The following is a 23,975-nucleotide window of genomic DNA, read 5'->3' on the forward strand; positions in this document are numbered from 1 at the left end:
ACTACTATTTTTTATTATCTAAAAAAATGTTTTGTCAAAACGGACAGAAAAAATCACCTATATAGGAAGCTTAATGTGATGACTGGTTTCGATTTTTCATGATTGATGTACAGCAGCAGTTCAGCATCATTCATGTAACTCAGTTCAGTCTGGAACTTAGGAACAAAACCTTCCCCCACCAAAAAAAAAAAGAGAAAAATTTTACAGTTTAAAAAACTTAAGAGTTATTATTCCATTTTGGAAGCATCAAAACAATATTTATTTCACTATTGTCAAACTTGAAAATTGCCAGTAAAATCTGCAGCCATACTTCTCCATTTTTTTTCCTTCTGATCCGTGTACGCTAAGGTTTCAGGAAGCACAAGCACTGCCACTTCCTTCAGGAGAGATACAAAGGCATGTTGCAATATGATTACTTTTAATCACTTCAGCTGCCAGGCCAAACTTAATAGTAATTATCTCAGCCATCTTCCTCAATTGCTTCATGTTTTAATATATCTACTGCTAGTAAATTATGACAAAATTAAAAGCAAACACAGAGCATTTTGCAACTGACTGGAAAAAGGTATGATGAACATCTAGGACTCCCAGACAGTGAAGCTGTTTGGAATACTGTCAGAAATTTGTCTCAACGCCTTTGCAGAAACTGTTAGTTACCAGGAATAAAGCTGTTGCACAGTGCAGCTATTTCCAAGCAAATTGTTAAGGCTTCAGCAATTGAAGTGGGTGTAAATAACAATTTTCTAAGGAAACAGGGGGTTTCCTCTCAGCCCTCAATAGATATCAAGGGGAAGAAGGAGAAGATACCACCTTCAGGTTTTGTTGAAAATGATGCTGTTTGCTCTATTCAAGTTAACACATTTGTGATCTCTAGTGAGACTCCATTCTAACAAGTATCAGAGGGGACCTTAGTTATGACAGAAGGCAGCTTTGGGATGTTTTGATACTACTCAGGCTGTATTTTTCCTCTCAGAGAGAACATGCTTCACATCATTCCCTATGGCTGAATTGAAGAGACTTTCTTCCCTCAGCTTGTGACAAAGAGGAAAGTAAAGGAAATGTACATGTGCTTAATTCAGTCACAATTGACTGGCTAGTCAGATCTGTATATCCAGTAAATCATGAAGCCCAGCCTTTCCTAATGTTATTCCACACTTTTATAGCTCTTTCTTCCTGATGGTTTCAATCAGCATTTTAAGTGTTTACTTCCACTGCAATCCTGGCTGCGATATTAATGTTGTCACAGTCAGTCAATAATAGAAGTAACCTATATATTGGCCTTTATGTTTCTCATCATTTATTTCAGCCTTGTTTTGATACACTGTAATTACTGGCTCTATTTTTATGCCTCTCAGTACTACTGACCTTAACTATTGCAAAGTAGGACTGTATTAAGATAGATGTTACACAAGGGCTGATAATTGGCCCTCATACCTCTCATAGTCAAAGTGCCAGGTAACTCACAAGGCAAGGAGCACTGGGCTGCTGCCTGCAGCTGGCATGATACCTGTTAGCACACAAATAAAGGACCAAGATCTCACACTTGCAATGAATTTTAAATATTGCACAGGCAATTTTTCAAGTAAAATAAATCTGATTTACTTCCACAGGTGTAAGTGATCTTCACCATATTTTTAGCATCACTCCCAGCTCATGACTCAGAGTAGGACTAACTTATGCAGAACTACATCCCACAGTGAAGCACTAAAGCACTGGAACATATGCAAACAAGCAGCTTTTTTTTTCACAGAAAATATTTTAAAATGTCACTGAGGAGGACCTGGTTTTAATAATGTAAAATATACCTACCATAATAAATATTTTAGGGGCTGATTAAAGAAAAACTGCCCACATAATTATAAAAATGTGTAGCCTACAGAACTTCAATAACAAACCAAAATTCTATTTTAACACTGTAAAACCATTTTATTTTAGATATTCAGCAATTTTATTTAACTACCAGCTGAAATCAGATTAGGGAAGATATTTTCTTTGGCAATGCACGTTTGTATGCTTAGAAATATATTTTATTCTGGTCATAGTTTAAGTTAGTAATGCTGGAATACAAGTTTCAGTAGCAGATTTTTCTTTCATCTTTAATTTGAGCAGTATCATGTACTACCACAACTCAGACCTGAAATTCACTTCTGCAATATGAAGTCACTTGGCTGCCAGCATTTCAACAGCTCTCATATGTATCATAATAATTCTGTATTTAAAGCTGATATGCAGGATTTTCTTTAAAATTCATAGCAGCTAATTTTATTATGTCATCTAGAGTGCATTTAGCTGTGATGTTCAGAAGTAATAATGAGTAATAGCCTCACCATGGCATCAATTATTATTCAATTTCTGCTTACTTTCTCTTAGACTGTTTATACACATTAAAAACAAAATATATAATCAGTGTGACAGAGAAAACCCTATTATTTTACCACAATGGATATTCCTCTGTCCAACAAATGTCATATGCATGGTAGAGATTAACATATTTGTATCTTTTAAATTAATCAATTCCTGGGAAAGCCATGTTTTTAACCACAGGAAGCTCAAATTATGTATTCACAACATCACAGAAGTCACACAACTTTTTAAAAGTTAAGTGATTGAAAGATTCACACGAAAACTCTGAATTCAGTATGGAAAGATTTCTGAAACATAGTTCTCAGACATCTTTTTTTGCAATAATTCTCAGACATCCTTTTTTGCAAGCCATCCTACCTATAAATAATGCTTGCCCAGGGGCAAGTTAAGCCCATAGGTAAGCAAATAAATCAGAGGAAAGGACAGGAAAAATAATTTTTATTCTAAATATTAGTTTTATCTCTACTTCAAAAAAAACTCATTATATTAGCATTATAGATTTCTGTATCTATTGGCATAATACACATGCAAGCCAAGTGTCAATCTCTATCCATGGGGAGGCAAATTTCATCAGCTAAATTTGCAAACCATGAAACACATCACTGTTAAACACAAAAGTGCTGCTGCCTCAGGCAATAAGATACTCCCAAATCTACAATCCATTTTAAGAGAACCTTTCAAACCACACAACTTCACATCTTCTTATTTCCAAAGCACTCTAAATTTAAAGAAGTTCTGAAACCAGTAAATAAATAGTCAGATATGGACAGAAAACCCAACACCTTTTCAGTCACACAATCATGAGTGCAAAATTGCTGGGTAAAAATCATATCTCTCTCAAAAGGTAGAAAAGCTTCTTTATAAAGAAATTTTGAAATGCTAGCTATGCCAAAGTTAAGTAATGATGTGTTCATCTCAGTGGTTCAATTACTTTCAAACAGAAAACTTAGATACAGACCTTCCCTTTTTCTTTCAGTACTTTCTTTTGAAAAAGTGTCTCTGTGATTATGACATTTTCTCTCATTTATTTCTGCAGATGATCTATGGACTATCAACTTTAAAAGGAATAACTAGGATATTAGATTACTTTAGAGTAGATTAGATTCACCTTTTTCACTCAGTTTCTTGAATGAGAATCACTAAGAAAAAGAAGCAAGAAGAACTGTTTCAGTAAGCTTCAAGACAGATGTGGATTGATTTTTTAAATTTTTTTTTATGTCAGGCCATGTATTTAGGTAACCAAATACAGACTTCTTAGTCTAACTACAGGTATCTTATAAAGGAAAAAAACAGACACCTTTAAAATGAAAAGTTATATGAGAAGGACTGGAAAACAGAAGACTGCGGAGTCTCACAAATGGCTTTTAAAAACAAAGGCTAAAATAATAGAATTTCTTTTTCGGATTGTCAGTGACAGAACCACCATAATTGTGGCATATTTTTCAGATGGTTGTGTGATACCCATAAATGCACTGCATTGCCTTTTAAAACTTCCAGTAAGGCAAGACACACTGAATAATGAAGATTTCTTCTTTACTGCTGCTTTTATCATTTCATGTGGCATGAGTGTAATTTTGAACTGAATCACTGTGTTGAGGAACACTGAGTTCTTTCAAAAAATGTACTTCATTTTGACTAAAAGGGCTTAAAAGAAATGTGCCCAAGCTACAAGTTTACTCTTACAGTTGGATACTATACAGCTTCATTTAGGTCTCCCAGTATACAGTAAGCAGAGGATATTCATGCAATATAAAGTACAAAGCCATAGAGGATCCTGATATAATGTTGATGAAAACAACAAAATTAGAGCAAAACCATTAAATGTTTCCTCTCTAGAACACACAGTGATATATGATTCTTATGCATCTATCAATAATATTCCTAATACTGCAATATTAGAACACAGTCTTGGCATATTATTTCTTGACACTTTTTAGTTATTTACTTATTGCAAGATTATTCATCAATGCACAGCAAACCTAATCTTGTTGGCTGAACAAAAGAAGGTACAAAAAAGCAAAGCACTAGAGTCTTTGGTTTAATGAACTAGAGCTTTCCAATTGTACACATGTGCAACCAGTAAAAGAAGAAAACAGGTGATTCTTAGGGCAAACCATCCTCTCCATGCACTGATATATAAAAGAATACTAAAAATGGAATAATAAAAAAGAGGTATTCAGAATGAAATCTTAATTCCACAGACTTCATCACCAGGGCCTACATTTGCACTGTGGGCAACTCAGAGCCAAGTTGATAAAGCCAGAGACACGTGGGGATTGAGAGGATATGCTATCCACATAAGGGCTGAAAACTGTGCAGCTTGTGTTGCCTACCACCCCCTGGGAGAAGAGTCAGGTCTTTTTTTAATGTTGCTTTGAGTAGAAAGTCACATTTTATCTATGTTCCTTCCTAATCTGCATTACTCCAAATGTAGGACAGCAGTTTCTTTAAAATGTACAGAAGAAATGGCATGTTTTCACTAGATATAGGGAAAAAGTGAAACACTTCTGTGCCCACTTCAAGCATCTATTCAAGAAGACATTTGCACGCCTTAGACACCCAAGTTACTGTTAGTCATTTGTGCATGCTTAGTGCTTCAGCAAAACACAGCTGGGTGATGAGCATGCCACTTGCTGGAACATGGATAAAAGGCACTTCTTCAGTGATGACAGGGAGCAAAATATTTTTTCCAAACAAATGTATCTGAGGAACAATTCCAGCTACAGCTACACAGATCGGCTTTTAGAGAAACTTCAGAAACTTCTATATGTAGATTAATAAAAGATGGATTTGTCTCTTTTGTAGAGAAACTTTTTCAGTTTTGAATGTTATTTTATAAAATTATTCCTTCAGTGTTTGGCAAAGAGGAAGCAGCCCTCCCTCCGTCAGTCACAATGAGCATTAAACCTTCACAAGCCTTTTCTGCTTGTGACATAAGTGTCATTATAGAAGGATTTGTGCTGTGTGTGCCTGGAACTTTGTCTCTTGCTCACCATGATCACTGTTAAGTGTGGTAAGAGTAACAAACATTTCCAACAGGATGCAGACAGATGCCAGTACTGCTATAGCTCTTCCATAAATGCTGCCTTTCAAAATCCCACAGTGGTAGCAAACAGCACAACTAGAAAAAGCATCACAGGCACTGCTGATATACACATATGAATTATATGCACAACTTGGAGTACCTTAGCTCATTCTCTTTTGCTGGTGCTACATTACAGAATAGAGCTTTCTCTAGCACAGATCTTGTCACAGGTAAGATCATAGGAAGAGAGGGACACACAAGGTTCTCTCCCAGTGTGGTTATTTTTGTCATGTAATGGACCGTAACTGTCTTTTTCATTGGAAATTAGCTCCAGGCTTACATCTGCTATTCAGGCATTTTTACCTGCCTTTAATCACTTTTGTAGCTTAATTGCCTCACTGTAACTGCTAGATCCCTGCATGATTGCAATGAACATGTATCCATTTGCATTCAAAAGGACTGTCGGACAAATAAGACTATTTGAAAATTTCTTTCACTATGCCTACCTACAACAGGGAAACTTGGCACTGTCATAACTTATCTTACTGTTGTAGATCCAGATTTGAGGCTTTGACATCTGGGGCACTGAGAAGCTGTGCCTGCCCCAGGGAGGTCAGGCAGTTCCCTTCTCAACGAAGCAGCAGAAGCTCCTAGACTGGTTTTTTGAGGTAGCAAAACTGTACCCTCCATTTTCTCTTCTACATTAAAAATATTAATGTAGCCAACAGCAACAGTATAAAATTCACAGTACTCTGGAAGAGCACAGAAGCTCGGAAGAGCTCAAGAGGCTCTTTTTACATCTCCTCCTACGAATATATTCATCACAGAACTGAAATAATTTGATTTTATGAACATACATAAAACATCAATAAATACACACACACTGTTTTACAGGCCTTTATGTAATTATTAAATTAAACCTGCAAGAAAATTAAAAAGGCAAAGTTCCTTACATATTTCTTTTTATTTTTAAAACTTCATTGAGCCATTAACATAGAAGGATAGATTTTTCTGTGTTGCTCTATAATTTTCCCCTATTCTGAATAGATTTTTATATGCTACAGGCCACTCTTCTCTAATCGTGCTACTCTGAACTATGTCTGTTGCTCTAAACTAATAGTCTAGCCAGATTATTTCCAAAAGCCATATCAAATATGAAAGACCAGGAAAAAAACAGAATATACTTGCATGAATCAGCACTTTACAACCCCAAACCAACAGACTAAAATAATTTTTTCAGTAAGACAAGGTAGTGATTGTATGGTCCAAGGAAGTAAACCTGACATGCAGTGCAATTAAAAACCTTCACATTTTTCTTTACCCTGGCTTGCCAGGGCGCCTTAGTATGTTTTAACTTGTTGTACCTGCGGCTAGTAAGGGATTCTAGCATCCCACTGAGGCATTTGGAGAAATCATGCCAAAGGTTGAGTGACTTTCACCACCCAAGTAGTTTTTACAGCTCCAGGGCACTGAAAATTGAAAGAAAGGTCATTATTACACTTTAGAGGAGACTCCTGGGCTCCCTATCATAACCTGCTGTTCAAAGCTCTTACTAGTAGTTCTAAAGCAACTCATAATTTACTAGGAATTAAAGATAATGCCAAAGAAAATAAAGCAAGTTACACATGGTATTGTTCAGCTTTCAGACAGGAGAGAAGTTGAATATCCTTGAATTAGTAGGTGCTCTGCAGAGTTGCCTTATTCCAGAGCCCTGTCACAGATCATCTGTTATTGGACTAAAGTCAAAATTTCAAAAAACTTCATTTATATTAATTTTCATTAAGCAATGAGTCAGTGATTTGACAGGGTGTAATATAAAGGCCTGCTGAGTAATAGGCTTATCAGGGACCCAAAATTGCTAGAGGGAAGTTCATAGTTCTGATATTCTCCTAGATCATCATTAGCTGTATTTACATATCAGCTAGAAATGCTGAGATTACTGAACTAAAATATGGTATTAGAGGGGGAAAAAAGGAAAAATATCACTGGATCACAGAGCAAAAAACATAAGATGTGCAGTTCAGAGAAGTTTTTTTTTGCCCTCCTCACAATTAAAACCATTTCATTTCTATCAGCTCCATGAGCTATCAGAAATGTAAATGCTAGAATCACAACATGATTCTAATCAAAACAGTTTGCATTAAAACTGTAAATGTAAATTCTACCTTAAAGTAAGTAAAAAAAGGTTCCTTCCATTAGAAGGATTGCTGATAACTAGAAAGATTCCTGAAACTAGAAAATGCAAAGGGAAGATAGTGTACAGAAAAGAGAAAATTTTAATTCTGCCTCAGTGCCCATGTTTTTGGTCTTTTTCAGAATTAGTATATGGAAGACTAAACACATTGTTTGAAGTTATAAATCACATTGAATGAACATGGATGTATCAACAGGACAATGATGCTGGAGCTCAGCCTCAGGCATATGAACATTTGCATGCCAAATTAAATATTAGAACATGGAAAAAATGTCCTCATTGGATCCACCAAGAGCACACTTTATACTCTACACTTGAGTTACAAGAGTGAATTAAACACTGAATTGTTCAGTAGTTAAAACTTTTGATTTCACTGAACCATAATGACTTTCAGCATATTCTTCCACTTTACCACTTTGTATTGCCCAGGGATAAACTTGTTCCTCTTCAGGAATTTGCATTTAAAAATAAAAGTACTTGGCTGCACAATTCTGTACCCCACCAATACAAGGAAAACCAGTTCTGACAGGAGAAGACAAACAGGGTTTGATGCAGCTGGAAGAAATGCTAACACACAATGCAGCTGAAAGTGGGACAGGAAAGGGTTATTTTGTTTCAATCCCAAAAGCTGTTGCTCAATACATCACTTGAAAATAAGTAACTCCATAGAAAGCATTCAAGTTAACTCTCAGTTTTAAAAATGCTCTTTTCTCTGTTGAATGCTTTTGTTAAAGGTGCCTATCTTACAGGGCTTTGGCCACCATAAATGGCAGCCTGGAGAAGCAGGCAGTCACAATCTGATCACTGGCTTGAGCTCTCCCTGTTCAATCCATGGTGAGGTGTTCATGGGCACACACCCCCCTTCCAACCCATCCTTTCCATCTGTGAACTCTGGTCCTGCAGCACACTCCAAAAAAGCAGGCATTTATCCACACACAGTGGGAACAGTCCCCAAAAACTTCACTGCTGGACTTGTTCTCTCACTTACAAAGGACTTTTAGTAAGGCAGACCTTATTGCTCTCCTCTCCTTTCAGTGCCTATGGAAACTGCCAAGCTCCTGTCCCGTTTTTCATGTAAACAAACAGCTTTAGCCCCATAGCACATAGGAAAAGCTTACCCCAACCCATATTTTTTAGACAGAACAGACCCAAAGCCAAGTAGATGGGGCACAGTCACATAATGTAGAAATCCATGTCCAAATCAGTGCCAGTGGGATTCAAACATGGTTTAATCATTTGCTACCAGAAGAACATGCCACACGTGGCTGACTGAAACACCACCTGAAGGCAAGGCATTGTTCATGTCCTCTGTCACCCATGGAATGACACCGTGCCCAAAGCCAGGAGGAGCGAATGTGCACGAGCAACCTTCTGGCTGGGACCACTCTTGGCCCACGTGCCCACTCCTGTGTGGACTTCTTCATGAAGTGCTTCACAGAGCTGAAAACACTTCAAGCTAAGCTGCAGATGAATAAAACATTTTGATATTTGTTATGTCTAGAGACTGGACTAATTGGACATGTAAACACTTAATGCTTTCATCTTTACAGAAGGTATTCTGGGGCTGATTTTATGAAAATCCACCAACATTTTTGAGCACTTAATTTCCCAATGTTGAATCTTGTTTTAGAATTTGGGGGGTGAGAGCTTGTTTTAAGAAATGTATTTGGGAGGTTTGCACAGTACAGAATACCGTGTCCTGTTCAATATTTGGCTACACTGAATTCATTAAATCACTCTGCTCGGTATTGCATTTATTCCAGCCTAGAGAGAACACAACAGTCCCTTGTAGCTGAACTATAACATATGCCACTATTACAATCATTTGCTGTTTTCATTGTAGAAGAATTTGCTCTTCCTTATGTTCACTAAAATTAAATAAGTATGTGTAAATTGGACTTTAACACATGATAACATCAAACAAAATATCCTAGAAGCCCATTTCATCCTGTACTGAATTTCCCACATCCTCTACTGCATTTCCTAGTTATTAACCAAGACATCTGTATATGTGTAAGTATCAGAAGGTAAGACAAATTAAAATTAAGATACTTCCATGCAGTGAGACAAACTAGAACAAGAGACTTTTGTGCAATAGCCAAAACAGTTTTGGCCTCATAGATTTAGTGTGAAGAAAGTCCCAGGCACCACCCTGTGAACAGGCATTGCTTGTTAGATTTTGGCTCTCTTTTAAATGTGATACAGATTCAGGAAAATGCCATCTCTGCCTGACAATCACAACCACCAAATCCCAACAGTTGGGCTCACAATCCCAGGGCTGTGCAGGCACTACAGCAGTGAGGGGCAATGCTCCTTCACAGGGCACACGGTGGAGTACAAGGCACAGAATTTCTTCTTTCTTATTTACAAAAGAAAACAAACAAACAAAAAATCCTAAATGTTTACTGCTATATCCAAGCTCTTTGAAAAGCTCTTTTAAAATAAAGAATAACTCTCAGTTTGATAATTAATATAAACTATTCACACTAAATTCTTACATCAAATTCCTAATCTGAAAGAGAATTTTTAAAATACTGATTTTACTGAACTTTTTAGAATCACTGTTGAATCTTACTTTTCAAATATTTTTCATAATGCATAAACCTTTTTTTTTTAATAGATGAATACTAAAGATTCATTTCCTTTGAGAAACCCTGGGTTTGTAACATATTGTCTATTCACCTTTATTTTCTACATTGTGTAACAAAATATGCTGACATTCAATGCTATGCAAGACTCCAGACTTGTATAGCAAAAATTGCTTCTAGTTCATTCTGCATCATAAACTGGGAGTTTGCTGAACTGGGAGTTTAGAGTCACATTTAATGAACACAGGCAACATTTTCATGTACCTTTGTCTCCAGTCACTGAAGGCAAGTTTATGCTGGTATTTCCCTTACTGCTCCCAATCCCTCACTTAAGAAATAATCTTATTGGTTTTCATCATTATGGCTTATTTCTGTATTTGATTTTCTTTTCCTTCAAATCCCTGTTCTTTTTTGTATTGCTAAACAATTTATGACCACCTTGAATTTACTTGCCTGTATTCTAGCTTCTCTTTATATTCTATACTAATATTTTCTACATCACACTCCTACTGACAGAAACTGATGGTGTGATCTATAAAACCAGACTTTTATATTGCAGTTAGTGATTGCTGCTAGATGTGCCAAAAGAGTGATAGTGAAAGTTAAACAGGATAACAAATGAAGCACCACATTGTGTCAATATTTCATCTCTTCCAATTCTGCTGCCTATTGTAATTGTGATTTACTGTATTGTAATTGCATCAAAGGAAGTTAAAAAACATTAATTCAGATGTAATAATTTTCTTACATCAGCTGAAGCACCATACTGCTGTACCTGTATGTTTTAGTGAGCCTTTTTCTTGGATGTTTATGTTACATTTAGTCCAGACCTTCTTTCTTTAGCCATCCCATTAAATGGCACTCAGTGAAAAAAGTCTGTGTGCTATGAAAAGCTGTCCAGGCTGGCCTCAATTATTTTTCTAATCAACTCGGGGAAATATATTTGAGTTTTTTTATTATTTCTCCAGTTGAATAAAGAACAATTAAAATTTCCTTCATTTCCATAATTATGTAGTTCTAACAATTTGTACCTCAAGCTCCTCCAGTTTCTTAACACACACACACATTCCATTATGTCTCAAAGGTCAGTTCAAAAGGCAATTTGTTTCAATACACCTTGTGAGAATGAAAACATTTACCTATAAATGAAAAACAATTACACCAGAATCACTGCTTTCAATAAAGTCAGACTTTAATACCAGTTTACAGCCTGTTCATTAAAGTAAGATTTCAAGTGTCACCAGCACAAATTCTGATGCTATTGACCGTAACTTAAAAATCAATCCCAGAGACAAAGTTATTCATTAGTTCCTTTGGCACTAAGTACAAACACAGGTGCATAATCTGAAACTCAAACCTGGTCTCATGGATATTTTTAAGTACTGCGCCATATTCACTTCGTCAAATCACCACAGAGACCCAACGAGGACTGCAATAGCTTCCTTGGGAAACCCCACCTCAACTTCTACTCATGGAAAACTGAAACAATGGAACTATTTGGAAATCTCCACATCCCAAATTCTAAAGACAGATAATGCAATGGTATGAAGAAGTATTGGGGCCAAATATTCTGAAAGCATTTTGTTGGAAAGGTGAAATTTTTCATTAAGACTCTGTAAAATAATAGTTACTCTACACAGTTCCTGTTCAGTATCAGTCAGTACCAGGTCATTTTATTTCAAATGTTCACACCGCTGAAGTCATTACATTTCTTTTTCTTGTTCTTTTACTTTTTTTGGGCATATTTTTCTCCTATGGCAACCTGCTTTAGGATAAAAATGCTGTGGAACTCTGATGTCTTGAAAAGCTATTTCACAATACACCCACTTTTCCTTTTCCTGAAATGCTTCTCACAAAACCAGCTCATCTAATAGTTTCCCCTAACGCCACACTCTAGCAGAAAATTACACCACTTACTGGAGATTAGGCCTTATTTTGCTGCAGGAGAAAGAAATCTAAAGCATCAGTGATAAAACAGTCAAATACTGTTATATCCAATTTATAGATACAGAATGCAAGATTTGAAAAAACAAGATCATGTAACTCAACTCTCAGAAACAGGCTATTTCACTGAGTTTTCTGAGTCCTATCCTCTGACTGATACTTCTGGGTAATTCTGAGAAACAAGCCGAGTCCTCTGGAAGGGCTCCTGAGGACTGAGCTGTGCTCACCTGAGCATTTCTTGGGTAGCTGACCCAACATCCCCTGTGCAGGCAGATGCCCAAGGACAAAATACTGACCAGGCAGTGAGAAAAGAAACTGAGCTAAAAACAGGAACTGCAATTAAGTCAGAATTGCTCTGTTCCTGCAAGAATTATCATCTGTGCAACTGTCTACAAAAAACAATGTGCTAACTTGTTACTTTAAAGACAGCAAATTTGTTTACTCATAAACATTTCTTTTATTTTAATAACAGCATATATTTTCATGGTGTATCCAGCTATAATGGCATCAATGTACGCAAAAATCAAAATTCCTAAATTAAAATTTAAATTCCTTAAATGAAAACATTTTAAATTATTAGAGTAATTTTCTATTTTTAATAATTTTAGCTATTACTTACAGAGAATGGCTAGAAAACCAACAAGATCTTCCTAAGATGTACATTTCCTGTATTTGCAGGATCAATGCCAGAGGGTATATGCTACTTCCCTGAATTTATTTCAGCTCTATCAGAAAATAGCAACCACCATGAAGCCACAACACAAGCTTCCTTTTCATCCCTTTCTCTCTCTGTTTTCCCATATCTGTGTTTCCCCAAACCACCTTGGCTCCCACATCTCTCCAGCTTTGATTCCTTCTCTAAACATCCCACAAGGCTTGTATGATTCCAAAATGCTTCCTCCTGCATCCCATACCAAGTTCCCAGTGCTGGCAGGCAGCAACTCCGTGAAATAATCTGAAGAGTCTCTTACTCTTTGTGCTAGCTGGCTCCATCCTGCCTGGTTCTCTTTTTTTTTTTTTTTTTTTTTTTTTTTAATATTTGTTTTTAAACAGGACACAGTTACTGGATTTCTGTTTCTGTGTATTACAAATTCTTCATATACTGATGATTTCCACACACAGTTCTTTATTATTTTGGAAGTGACATCTCAGTGGACTTTTCTCCCAGTGCTTCATTCAAGTTTAACCCTTCCTCTGCTGAACAGAACAGTTTTGCAAGCTTTTATACAGAATATAAACTATTTGGACTTTTAACTGCACCTGTACTGAATTTGTGCTGGTATCTGTTGCTCACTTCAGAATACCCATTGAGAGCACATAGGAAATACTGGAACAAAGGGCAAAGTTGTGTCATGTAGAGTTTTAAGTAAATCATGTTTTCTTGGTTTTAGTTTTACATCTGAGCAGAGCAAATGACCAGTTAGTGCAGTAACATGCTCCTTTAAAATATTCTGTACTCGACACACAACAAATCTGATTTAACATGCTCTCCAAATGCTGCTTTTAACCTCTCATATGCAAAAAGGAAAGTATTCAATGTATTTTTTCCTACAGTTCATGACTGAAAGCCACCATTACCATTTGATCTCTTTTCCTTGAATTGTATATCACATGAAGTGTACGTGACCACTAACTTTTAAAATAGCCTATATACTTCTATTCACCTTATTTCTATGATGAGACCTCACAGCAAGGATGGAATAACAATATGGAAACTAACCATCTAATCCAACTGGGCATATTTTATTGAAGTCTTATTGCTTCCATGTGTTAGAAGAAACTAAAGCCAACTGCAATCCCCAATTTTTGGCATTCTCAGTATGCATTGTATCCAGCAATAGAGAATTTCACTTTTTGTTTTCATTTTTACAGCACAGTGATATTAGACATACAGACTTAACTCGATCATTAAGAAAACAAGATTTTTAAGTGAATAAGAAAAGCAAAGTTTTTATTATGCCTAAAGCAATACTGTTCTTTAAAAAGTTGTAACTTTTTATTTTAATCTCTTTTGCAGTATAATCTTTAAAGAACTCATATCAAAATTTTAGTATGGGTGATAGAATCTTCAAGAATGGAGATACACAGTAATGATAATATGGTTATAACACAGAGTCAAGTCAGGCAATTTATATCAAAGAAACTTGTCATGGTTAAATGCAATGCCAAAGAGTTATATTCAAATTTATTCTGAGGGAGCACATGTAATAGACCAATATTTCTTAAGATACAAAGCCTAGTTTCCTAAGAAAGATGAATATAAAATTATGAGCAACTATAATAAAACGAGTATTTTATTTTAATATTGACAGAAATAAATAGCCTTTTACTAAAGCATTTTCCACTTTGTTTTCTAAACAAGTGATATTTGTCAGATATACTTCTGATATGAAAAACAACACCTCAAGCAGGATCAATCAGGTAAGTGGCTTTCTCAGTGGAGATCAGAGAATTAAAAACTAATATTGTAATTTTAGCAATATATTGGGCATCCCATGTTTTTCCAATTATATTTGCTGATAAGATTTTTTTTTCAGCTCACTTTTTTATCCACCACATATGCTTTCCTTAGTTATTTGGAAGATTTTAACTTTGCTGCTCACCTTAGAATAGCTTTCTCCTCAAGTGTTGATAATAATACAAGATGCTAGAAGACAGGCTCTTTTGTTTGAGTCTATTTCACATTTTTGTGAGAATTTATAAAGAAAATTAATTTCCTGCACTCACAGCTGGCAGTATCTTATGGTTTTATTAGTCCTAGTTTAATCAGAGGCTGCTAAAGAAAGGAGGTCAAATGCTGATCATTTAGAAGGATGAAAAATCATAGAATGGTTTGGGTTGGAAGGGACCTTCATCTCATTACAACTCCCTGCCATGGGCAGGGACATCTTCAACTAGACCAGGTTGCTCAGAGGTCCTCCATTCAACCTGGCCTTGAACACCTCCAGGGATGGGGCATCCACAGCTTCTCTGGGAAACCTGCTCCAGCGCCTCACCACCTTCACAGCAAAGAATTTCTTCCATATATTTAACATGAATTTCCCTTTGTTCAGTTTGAATCCATTACGCTTTTTTACCACTAAAGTTCCTGATGAAGTGCCCTTCTTCAGCTTCCTTGTAAGATACTGGAGGGCTGCTATGAGGTCTCCATGAAACCAAATATTTGGTTCTTAAGACAGAAAACATTTTGGTAGAAAAAATGAATTTAACTTAACATGATTACATTAAAATTAGTTCAACTACTCTTTAAAAGAAACTGTACCACCAAGTTAAAGAAACATAGTATTCTGATTCCTTCTGCATATTTAATTCAGAATTACACTCCCAGAACTATTCCTTCCCATAAAAAGGCTAATTACCAAATTTTAATAACTGCCTACATGGTTTATATTTTGAATATTGGGAATTTTACAATCCTATTTCATTCTATTCCTTTAATTTAACTGTCCTAAAATAATCAAAAAAGAGTCATCAAATAGTGATTGACACAATTTGGATGTTTCTAGAAACTGTTACTGATGTGCACAGGAAAGAAATCAAGTTAAAGGGGAAATTTTCCAGGAGGTACAGGTATAAAACAGAAAGCTCAGAAGGACTTCCAAAACCTAATGCTCCAGCTGTAAGTGACACTGATGGACATTTCAGCCTTTCCAAGCTGCTCTGTGTACACGAGCTTGACACGTGCATGAGCATCACCACAAACATGTGAACAGCTTCTGCAGACTTTTCTCAAGAAGTCTCTGAGCACTGTGTGTCACTCTGTGTTATACTGTACTGGACATGAATGCTTTTCCTTTGTCTGATTTCAACATTCCTAGCATGTATTTTTAAGTAGCTCAAGGGATAAGCATATGAGAAAAATAAAAAAGAACATTAAAACCAGACTACACATGAAGATTTTTCCCCTGCATCTCACAGTGCACATTCTCCATGTTTTGCTGTGGAAGTTAAATTTCTAGCTTAGCAGACACTATGCACAGTGCCTAGTAGGAACATCATTTCTCACCTGTTCCAATAAAGAAAGGCAAGTATGCAAAAAACTGCAAAACAGAATAACTTTAAAAAAATATAAAACCTCTACTTTTAATGTAGTGTTAAGTATTTCTTCTACAGGGTAACATTCATCCACACAGAACACTTAAAAACAAATAACCTGTGTACCTGAACTGTGGAACTGATTTCAGATGCAAATCCTCCTGTCAGGGGAGCCTCATGGCTAATCAGCAATCGCCCAGTCTTTGCCACCGACTGAAAAGGAAAAACAAACGCCCAAAATGTCACCAAATTACAGCTCTTGTGCTTTCTTACTTGTACTACTTGTGGAATATATGAAATACGTGACTTTGTTAGCAGTGTTAGAACACAGCTCCTTTTCCCCTCTTGCATTTCCAGTGAACAATAAATTATCCTAAAATACTCAACTGAGTCATTAATAGGATGGTTTTATACTTACTATAAAAGTATTCACATTTTCCACTCAGTTTTAAGCAAGTATCAAGAATAAATTTCAACCCATTTCATATTAATTTACCCTATCACTGCAAACTGTAGCATTTCTGAAATAGAATAAAGATTTTAACAAGTAGCCAGTAAAAAACTGAGTCCTCAAAATACTAAAATATACATACACAAAGAAATTCTTCCCTGATATCGCTGTACAAATAGATCCTATATAACATCATAAACCACTGCTATTCAGAAAGTAAAATTGCTAAATAAAAATTTTAGCAAGAAACGTGTGGATTAGTGCTGCATATTTAAATTTTACATGGCAACTAGTAGTACCATTTTCTAATTTTAAATTTCAATGTTTGTGCAGTTATTATGTAATCCACTTCATAGCTAAATAAAGAGCATAATATAAACAGATGACCTAACCATCTTTGATGAAAAACCAAAACTGTGCTCCTTGCAGACTGCAATAATAAACGCAAAATATTTTTAATCTTATGGGAAATATAAACTTCATCATACAGAAATATATTGATGTTTATTGGAACTATGCTAAATTGCCTGAATCAAACAGTATCAGATACCTTTAATAAGAAAAACGGTAGCAAAGTCTCTGCTTCCATGACATGCATTTTAAAATTATTATAATAAAAAGGCTCATTAAAAAGTTTCATAAACTTCTAGATATGCAAATCAAAAAAAATCAGATTATTGTGTATGTTAATCTTTCAAGAACAGTTGCAGTCCGACATTTAAGATAAGTACATAGTGTACTGCTGGTTGAATATTATCCATCAAGTGGAAGAGCCCAAGACAGTGCTTGCTATCAGATCAGATCTTCTGAATAATGTGATCTTTAATTTAATGTCTACACCAGCACACTCTCCAGTCAGACAGCTCCATGTTATCTACATAATAGGACACATAAAGGCAATGCCCTAATTAGGCAGCTTTCTCTCTGATTCAAGTATTTTACTAACTCTTTTGATTTTCTAGCAATGACTCAATCAGTGGCTCTAAGCAGCTCATGCACAGATGTACTGGCAACTTGTAGGCTACGAACATGTTCCATACACTGTACTACGAAATGGTCTGAAAACATTCAGAGCTAAACAAGACAGAAAAAGTAATTTCAGCAGTTGGAAAGTAATCCAGTTACATAGGCTGATTTCTGGGGTATTTTTCCAGCACTGGAAATTCATATCTAAAGGAACAGAGGTATTAACTGCGCTATAAATCTGTCCAGTACATCAGAACAACAGTTCCACGAACAAAATGTACGCTCTAGTTTTAAGCTGACATGATTAAAACTGATACAATCACTTGCTATAGTACAAGTTGCTATAGTAAAACTGATACAATTAATCAATGTTAAAGTTCAGTCTGGTTGTTCATTTTTTTTTTAATCCTCTTGATTTCAAAGAAAGATTCTTTTGCATTACAAGCTGTCATTAAAGTTACAGATTTTGTTTCTCAGATAGAGTACAATCTAACACTGTCAGTATATGGGAAAATTCACATGGGGTCAGACCAATAATCCGTCAGTCCAGTAAATTATCTCCCAAAAGAGATAATTTAATGTTTAGGGTAAAATAAAATGTGTTCCTTCACTATGTCTCAATCTCCAAATATTTCCACATCTCCCATTTCTTGAATCCAATATTGTCTTTTATACTAAATAAGTAATAACTTTTATTCATCTGTTCTCAAATTGAATCCATGCAAATAAAGAAAAGGCGGGGGGAAGGGTAAAATAATCTCTTCTTGGTAACCTGCTTCTATTGTGTGAGAAATCCTTGTTTTTACATATGATTCCCATGGGCTCCAAGGAAGTCCATGTCTGTGGGAGCTTGTTAAGAGTGAACAAGCAGCTGTGATCACCAAGTATTGCAATACAAACATCTCTACATGCACTTATATGTATCACTCCTGCTAGGAAATCATGCAGAGGTTTGGTGCTTTTAGAACCCAACCAACCCTACAGTGTGTTTTTCAGGAACACATTCAATCTAAAGTATTTCTAGTGTTTATAAATGAGTCATACCTATTGGTAAGTTGTTCCAGTTTTTACATCCCTTCCTGGTTAGAATTTTGCACCCTATTTCCAAATTAATTTGGCTGACTTACTTTCAAAGCTGCTGCTTCGTGTTTTATTTCTGTTTGCTAGAAGGAGGCACTATCTATTACCACATTTCTGCTCCCAAATGAATACATTAAGAGTGTGATCAAATGGTCTCTTAAATATGATTTTGATAAATTAAGAAGACTGAGCTCTAAATCTTTCAGCAAACAGCATATTTCCAATTCCTTCATCAGTCTTGCAACCCTACCCTGAATCATCTCCAGTTTTCTATGTCCTTCTTGAAGCACATCCATCTGGAACCAGCATTCCAGATTTTATCAGAACACCATCAAATGCAAAGATAATACAGCTGCAGTACTGCAGCTCTTGGATGTATGAGGCCTGTTGGCCAAAGCATAACTGGACAAGTCCAGCTTTCACTGATAACTGGAACTCCCTGCTTATGGGAAAGAAGGTTTAAGGATAATGGCTTCCTGGAATAACGATGAAAATATAGTGTGCTTTTATTATTTCAAGACACAAAATTATATTTGGATATACTGAAAAACATCTTATGTGCCTGAGCTTAGCTCAATTAATGAGCTTATCTTTATCAGTAACTGTCTATTTTATTGTTTTCTCAGCGGTTTCTTACCTCTAACTTTTTACCAGTAATGGTTATAATGTTTTCCATATATTTGACAGAAATATTAAAAAACAGGTTCCAAATCCAACTTTGCAGGAATTTGAGACTATTTCCATTCACTATCACATTCACCACACAGTTACAAGTCAGCTCACTAATTAATGTCTTGCTTTTCAAACTATGATAATTTATTTTTGAGCACCTATTAAATGTTCTCAACACTGAACAGTTGAGCATGTATTTCTAATTACTGTTGAATAGCTGCTTACTTCTTGGTAGTGTCTTCTGAGCTTACAGATCACTCTCCCCAACTAACTTAGTACAGGTTTTTTTGTGGAAAAACTGATCCATAAGGTATCAGACTAAGAAATTCCTGGTCAATAAATACTTTCAGTTAGCAAACATTTTGCAAACATACTGCAGTCCTTGTATGCCCTCCTTATTTTAATTATTATCTTGTTTTTTCTGTCTACATATGACAGTACAATACAGTAATAACAGACAATAACAACAGATGGGATTCTTTTAAATACAATTTTTAAATATCTATAATCATGAAAAAATATTTCAGTTGGCATAGCTTAGAACAAAGCCAGGCAAACACATTCATAGTGTCCTAGAAAGCTAACATTTAACTTCAATATCTTCAAATGAAAATTTAATCTTACTTCCTGGAAGCAAAATAGTTATTCAGTTAAAAGTGCAAATTTCAAAACTAGCTGCTCTACTATCTACAGGGCACCGCAGACATGGTTAGTGATTATTTGCAGGTATCATGATTGTTCTTTTATAAGGCATTAATTTCACTTTATAAATCTATGGCAAAACATTAGTTCCTGTTAATTTAGACAAGGTGATTATTCAACTGCCAGGATACCAAAGCCCAATATTCAGAAGAGCATTTAGAGTACAAATAAATGCAGCTCAATAACATCAGATAATGGAGTCCTCAACCTTCAGATTTCCTAGGAAACATCACTGCATAAAACCGGAGAAAACAGTGGCTAAATCTGCACAGTGTAGCACATTGGCCATCATATAATCCTACCACTTTAGCACCTTTTCTGAAGGTGTACAGATGGATTGGTTTTATTGGTCTGGATTAGGTAGAGAAAAGGATGGCCTTTCAAAGAACAATGTATTTTGTCCCCTCACAACCAAACACTTGCATTTCTGTAAGGGATAGATTTGCCCCACTTCCCCAACATTCCCATTCTGTCTTCCAAAACCGCAGTCTTTACGGTTTATTACCTAAGTAAAAAACTGAGATTTTGAACTGCATGCACATTCTGCATCTCATGAAGATTATTTTTGAAAATACATCTTCAAAAGTGTGGTATGCCTTAAGAGATTAGCACTGATAAAAATGTTCCTTCTTTACAACTAGAAGTGTTGCTTGCTGATCTTTAAAGTCTACATATACTTCAGAGGGCACCAAGAGATTCTGCGTGTATATCACATCTCAAATATAATGAAAATTGAATTTTTTTTTTTTTGCTATCTTCAGTAACACACCATGAAGGGAAGTCAGAAGCATTATCCAGGCACTTAGAGAGCATGGCTTCTCCTTGTATCATGGTCACTCTGTGCTGTCACAGCCAAGTTCAGATGACACAACCCTGGGCTTCCAAAAGTGAGAGGTCCTACCCTGCCCAGAACCTCTTTTTCCCAGACCATCCCTGACATCTCCTCAATGCTGAGAGGGCTACTGGGAAAGTCACTTGAAGGGGATAAATCTGATTTATCCTGTACAGTTAGCACAGAGCAGCAAACATCACTTCAGAGACAGATTTCGAGATGGAAAGTACATCAAGATTTGCACAGAAAAAGCTTCAGCAGTGCTCTCTCCTTCTGGAAGGCAGCAGTGACCCAGGTTATGGCACACCAATGTCACCTCTGCTATATCCAATCATTAGAGAAGAAACTCTAGGGCTTTAAACTATTAAATTAGCCCTCCAAAAAAACACAGAAACCAATACTGACTATACTTTTCCACCTCAATTTCACTGTCATTTCTGTTTTACATTGATGTCATTCACAAGAATGACAACTGATAGTGCATCAGAAAAAAAGTCTAACAGCACAATCTAATAAGGAAATGTAAAAAAACCTAATGCCTTTGCAAAACAAATGCTTTCAGGGTGCACTCTGAAGGCTTTCTGAGATGCAGCCCAGTGTTTTTATAGTGAAGCAGTTGAGCAAATTGTTTTCAACCTCCCTGACCACACTCTCTATCCAAGAGTTTCTATAATTACTTTTCTGTTCAACTCTCAATTCATTTTGTTGGATGTTTTCTCCTCTCCTACAGGCACCGATGACAGAAGGAAACAACACAAGCCTGGCACTTCCAAGCACTTTGAAATCCAAGTGCTGACACTACCAGTAACATGTTCTGCCCTTACTTAGGAGAAAGCAGCCAACCAAAATGAGTTTGATGCTAAACCACATGTAACACTACTGCTCTCCACATATAGCAACACCACAACTACCAGTGTAACCAGCTGCTTCACTAACACAGACACTGCCTTTAGAGATACTATCAAAGTCAAACTTTTCTTATAAATAGCTGATATTTTTTCACAATGGTAAGCTAGATATTTTTGTTAAGAAGAAAATTCTGTTCTCAGAAAAAAAAATATTTTCCATCTCTTACAGAAAAGGATTTTTTTAAATTATGTTCACTTTCCCCTTTAAATTTTTGCATGCCTTTGATTGTGTTCTTTAGAAACTATAAAAATTTCCTGCATAATTGAAAACTAGCTTTCCACAATAATTTTTAAAAAGCTGACGAAAACACTCAAATTATATTTTTAGTGTATTCCATTTTGTACTGAGCATGTATGAAGCAATTATAAAACTGTATAAAAATGAACATTAATTGACATGTGCTTTTCCTGAAAATAAATCAGAATATGGAAGCTTTAAAAAAATTACTTGGTAAAGTTTCAATAAATGTCTCGAAAAACATTTTCCTTTTTCATTTTTAGACCATCTTTAATGAATTTGTGTTTGGAAAACGTAAACCCTGAGGGAGACTACTGTCCCCAATCCATTAGTTCTACCTTCCCTTTAACGTTTCAATAACAAATTGCATAGCAGCATTCTTGGTACTGAACACCACAAGCACAGGGATAGAAGTAAGATCCCAGATTTCTATTCAGCACTTCCCACTGAGAAATATGTAACTTAATCTGCCAGATAAATCACTGAGGATTACATTCACTTAGCACATGCAGATCCACAGGATGACACATCCCAGCTACAATGAATTGTTTGTGCATGGGACACACTGACAGTCTAGAAAATGCAGTTATTCCATCACCTATTTCCAGACATCCCAGAGGATGAAACCCACTGGATTTTTGTGATGTCTGGAAAACCAAATAGATCCTCAAGCACCATTTTTCCCCCCTAGGGTCCTAAGAAAAGGAATAGAAAGGAAGAGGGACAGTTTGTGTCCTAGTAGCCTGGACACAAGAAAATCCTGCAGCTTCCTAACAATCATGTTCTAGTTTGCAAATTATAGCCCAAAAGTGCCTTCTCCTAGAAGCAGGAAAACTAGGAAAAGTATGCCCTCTTTAAAGGTCCAAACAACAAAAACTCATTCTTAACATTGAAGAAAAAATGAAACAGGAAAACAAAATAACATCATTTGCTGTGGGTTTCAACAGAACTAGATTTCCAGAGAAGGAAAATGAGAGATGTACTCTATCACAGTGTCTATGATCTACTTCCAAAGTTGACTGAAACTCATTGAGTCATTTTTCAATAAAACCAAGACAATTCCCAGGTAAAAAAATGACATGAAAACCATTATTTCATCAGTTCAACAGCCCAAAGCATGAATGAGATTTCTCAACTACTGGTAACAAGGCAGTCAGCCTTACCCTTCTGTTAAAGATTCTTTGAAGTATAACAAATATTATCACAGTATTGCAATTGTATAGCAGAGAATCCTAGCCTAACACTGGCAACAATCCATGAAGATCAAAGATAAATCTACTTGGAAAGAAAAATAAGTCATTCTTATTACACCACTCAGGAAGGCCATTGGACAAAAAAATCTTTAACCAAAACTTCTCAAACAATAAAATGAAAAAAGCATAGGCAATTCTGAAATAAACTAGTATGCTGATTAACAGCAGGGAATGGAAAACAAGTCTATCACCTTTTCAGCTTGAGACAAACAGCTAAACAGTTGCCAATTTGAACTGACCCACATTAGCAGAGCACAAATCTAAGTCTTCCTGTTACTACTTAACCAAAACTGAGGCTTCTAATCCACTCCTGTCTGCGTTTTCAGCTGACGCAGCCAAGGTCTGTGCTTTCTGACCTACAAGTCTGGAATTCATGGACTGCAGATGGCACAGCCAAAGTTGCTGGGACAGGCTCAAACCTACTGCCAGCTTTGGAAGCACAGATTGAGTTTCCCCAAAGCAAAAGGATCTGTGATAACTAATTTGCATGTCAAGAATGATGACAAGCAGATCCTTTACAGTTCCCAGACTGCAAAGAGCCAAAGATGAAGATACTTTGATTCTGGTTTCTGTCAAGGAGAAGCAAAACAAAGGAGAGGACAACATTAACAGGCAACTGTGACAAGGGAACCGACAGAGAACAGTCATCCAGTAATGTTTAACAAAATGTGTGACCTTCGCATATCAAGAGTGGTAAGAGGAGCTGTCCTGCTACACAACCCC

General features: G+C 36.1%; 1 protein-coding gene across 1 annotated transcript in view; it reads right to left on the bottom strand.

The window, feature by feature from the left end:
* Positions 1 to 23,975, bottom strand: part of BCKDHB (branched chain keto acid dehydrogenase E1 subunit beta) — a 109,626-nt gene that overhangs the window by 29,515 nt on the left and 56,136 nt on the right. Inside the window, exon 9 of the mRNA XM_058801113.1 lies at positions 16,277 to 16,363. Within this exon, the coding sequence (XP_058657096.1) occupies positions 16,277 to 16,363 (87 nt within the window). The remainder of the gene's footprint in view (positions 1 to 16,276; positions 16,364 to 23,975) is intronic.

This window comes from Ammospiza caudacuta, chromosome 3 (assembly GCF_027887145.1).
Source record: "Ammospiza caudacuta isolate bAmmCau1 chromosome 3, bAmmCau1.pri, whole genome shotgun sequence".
In the NCBI taxonomy this organism is placed as follows: domain Eukaryota; kingdom Metazoa; phylum Chordata; class Aves; order Passeriformes; family Passerellidae; genus Ammospiza; species Ammospiza caudacuta.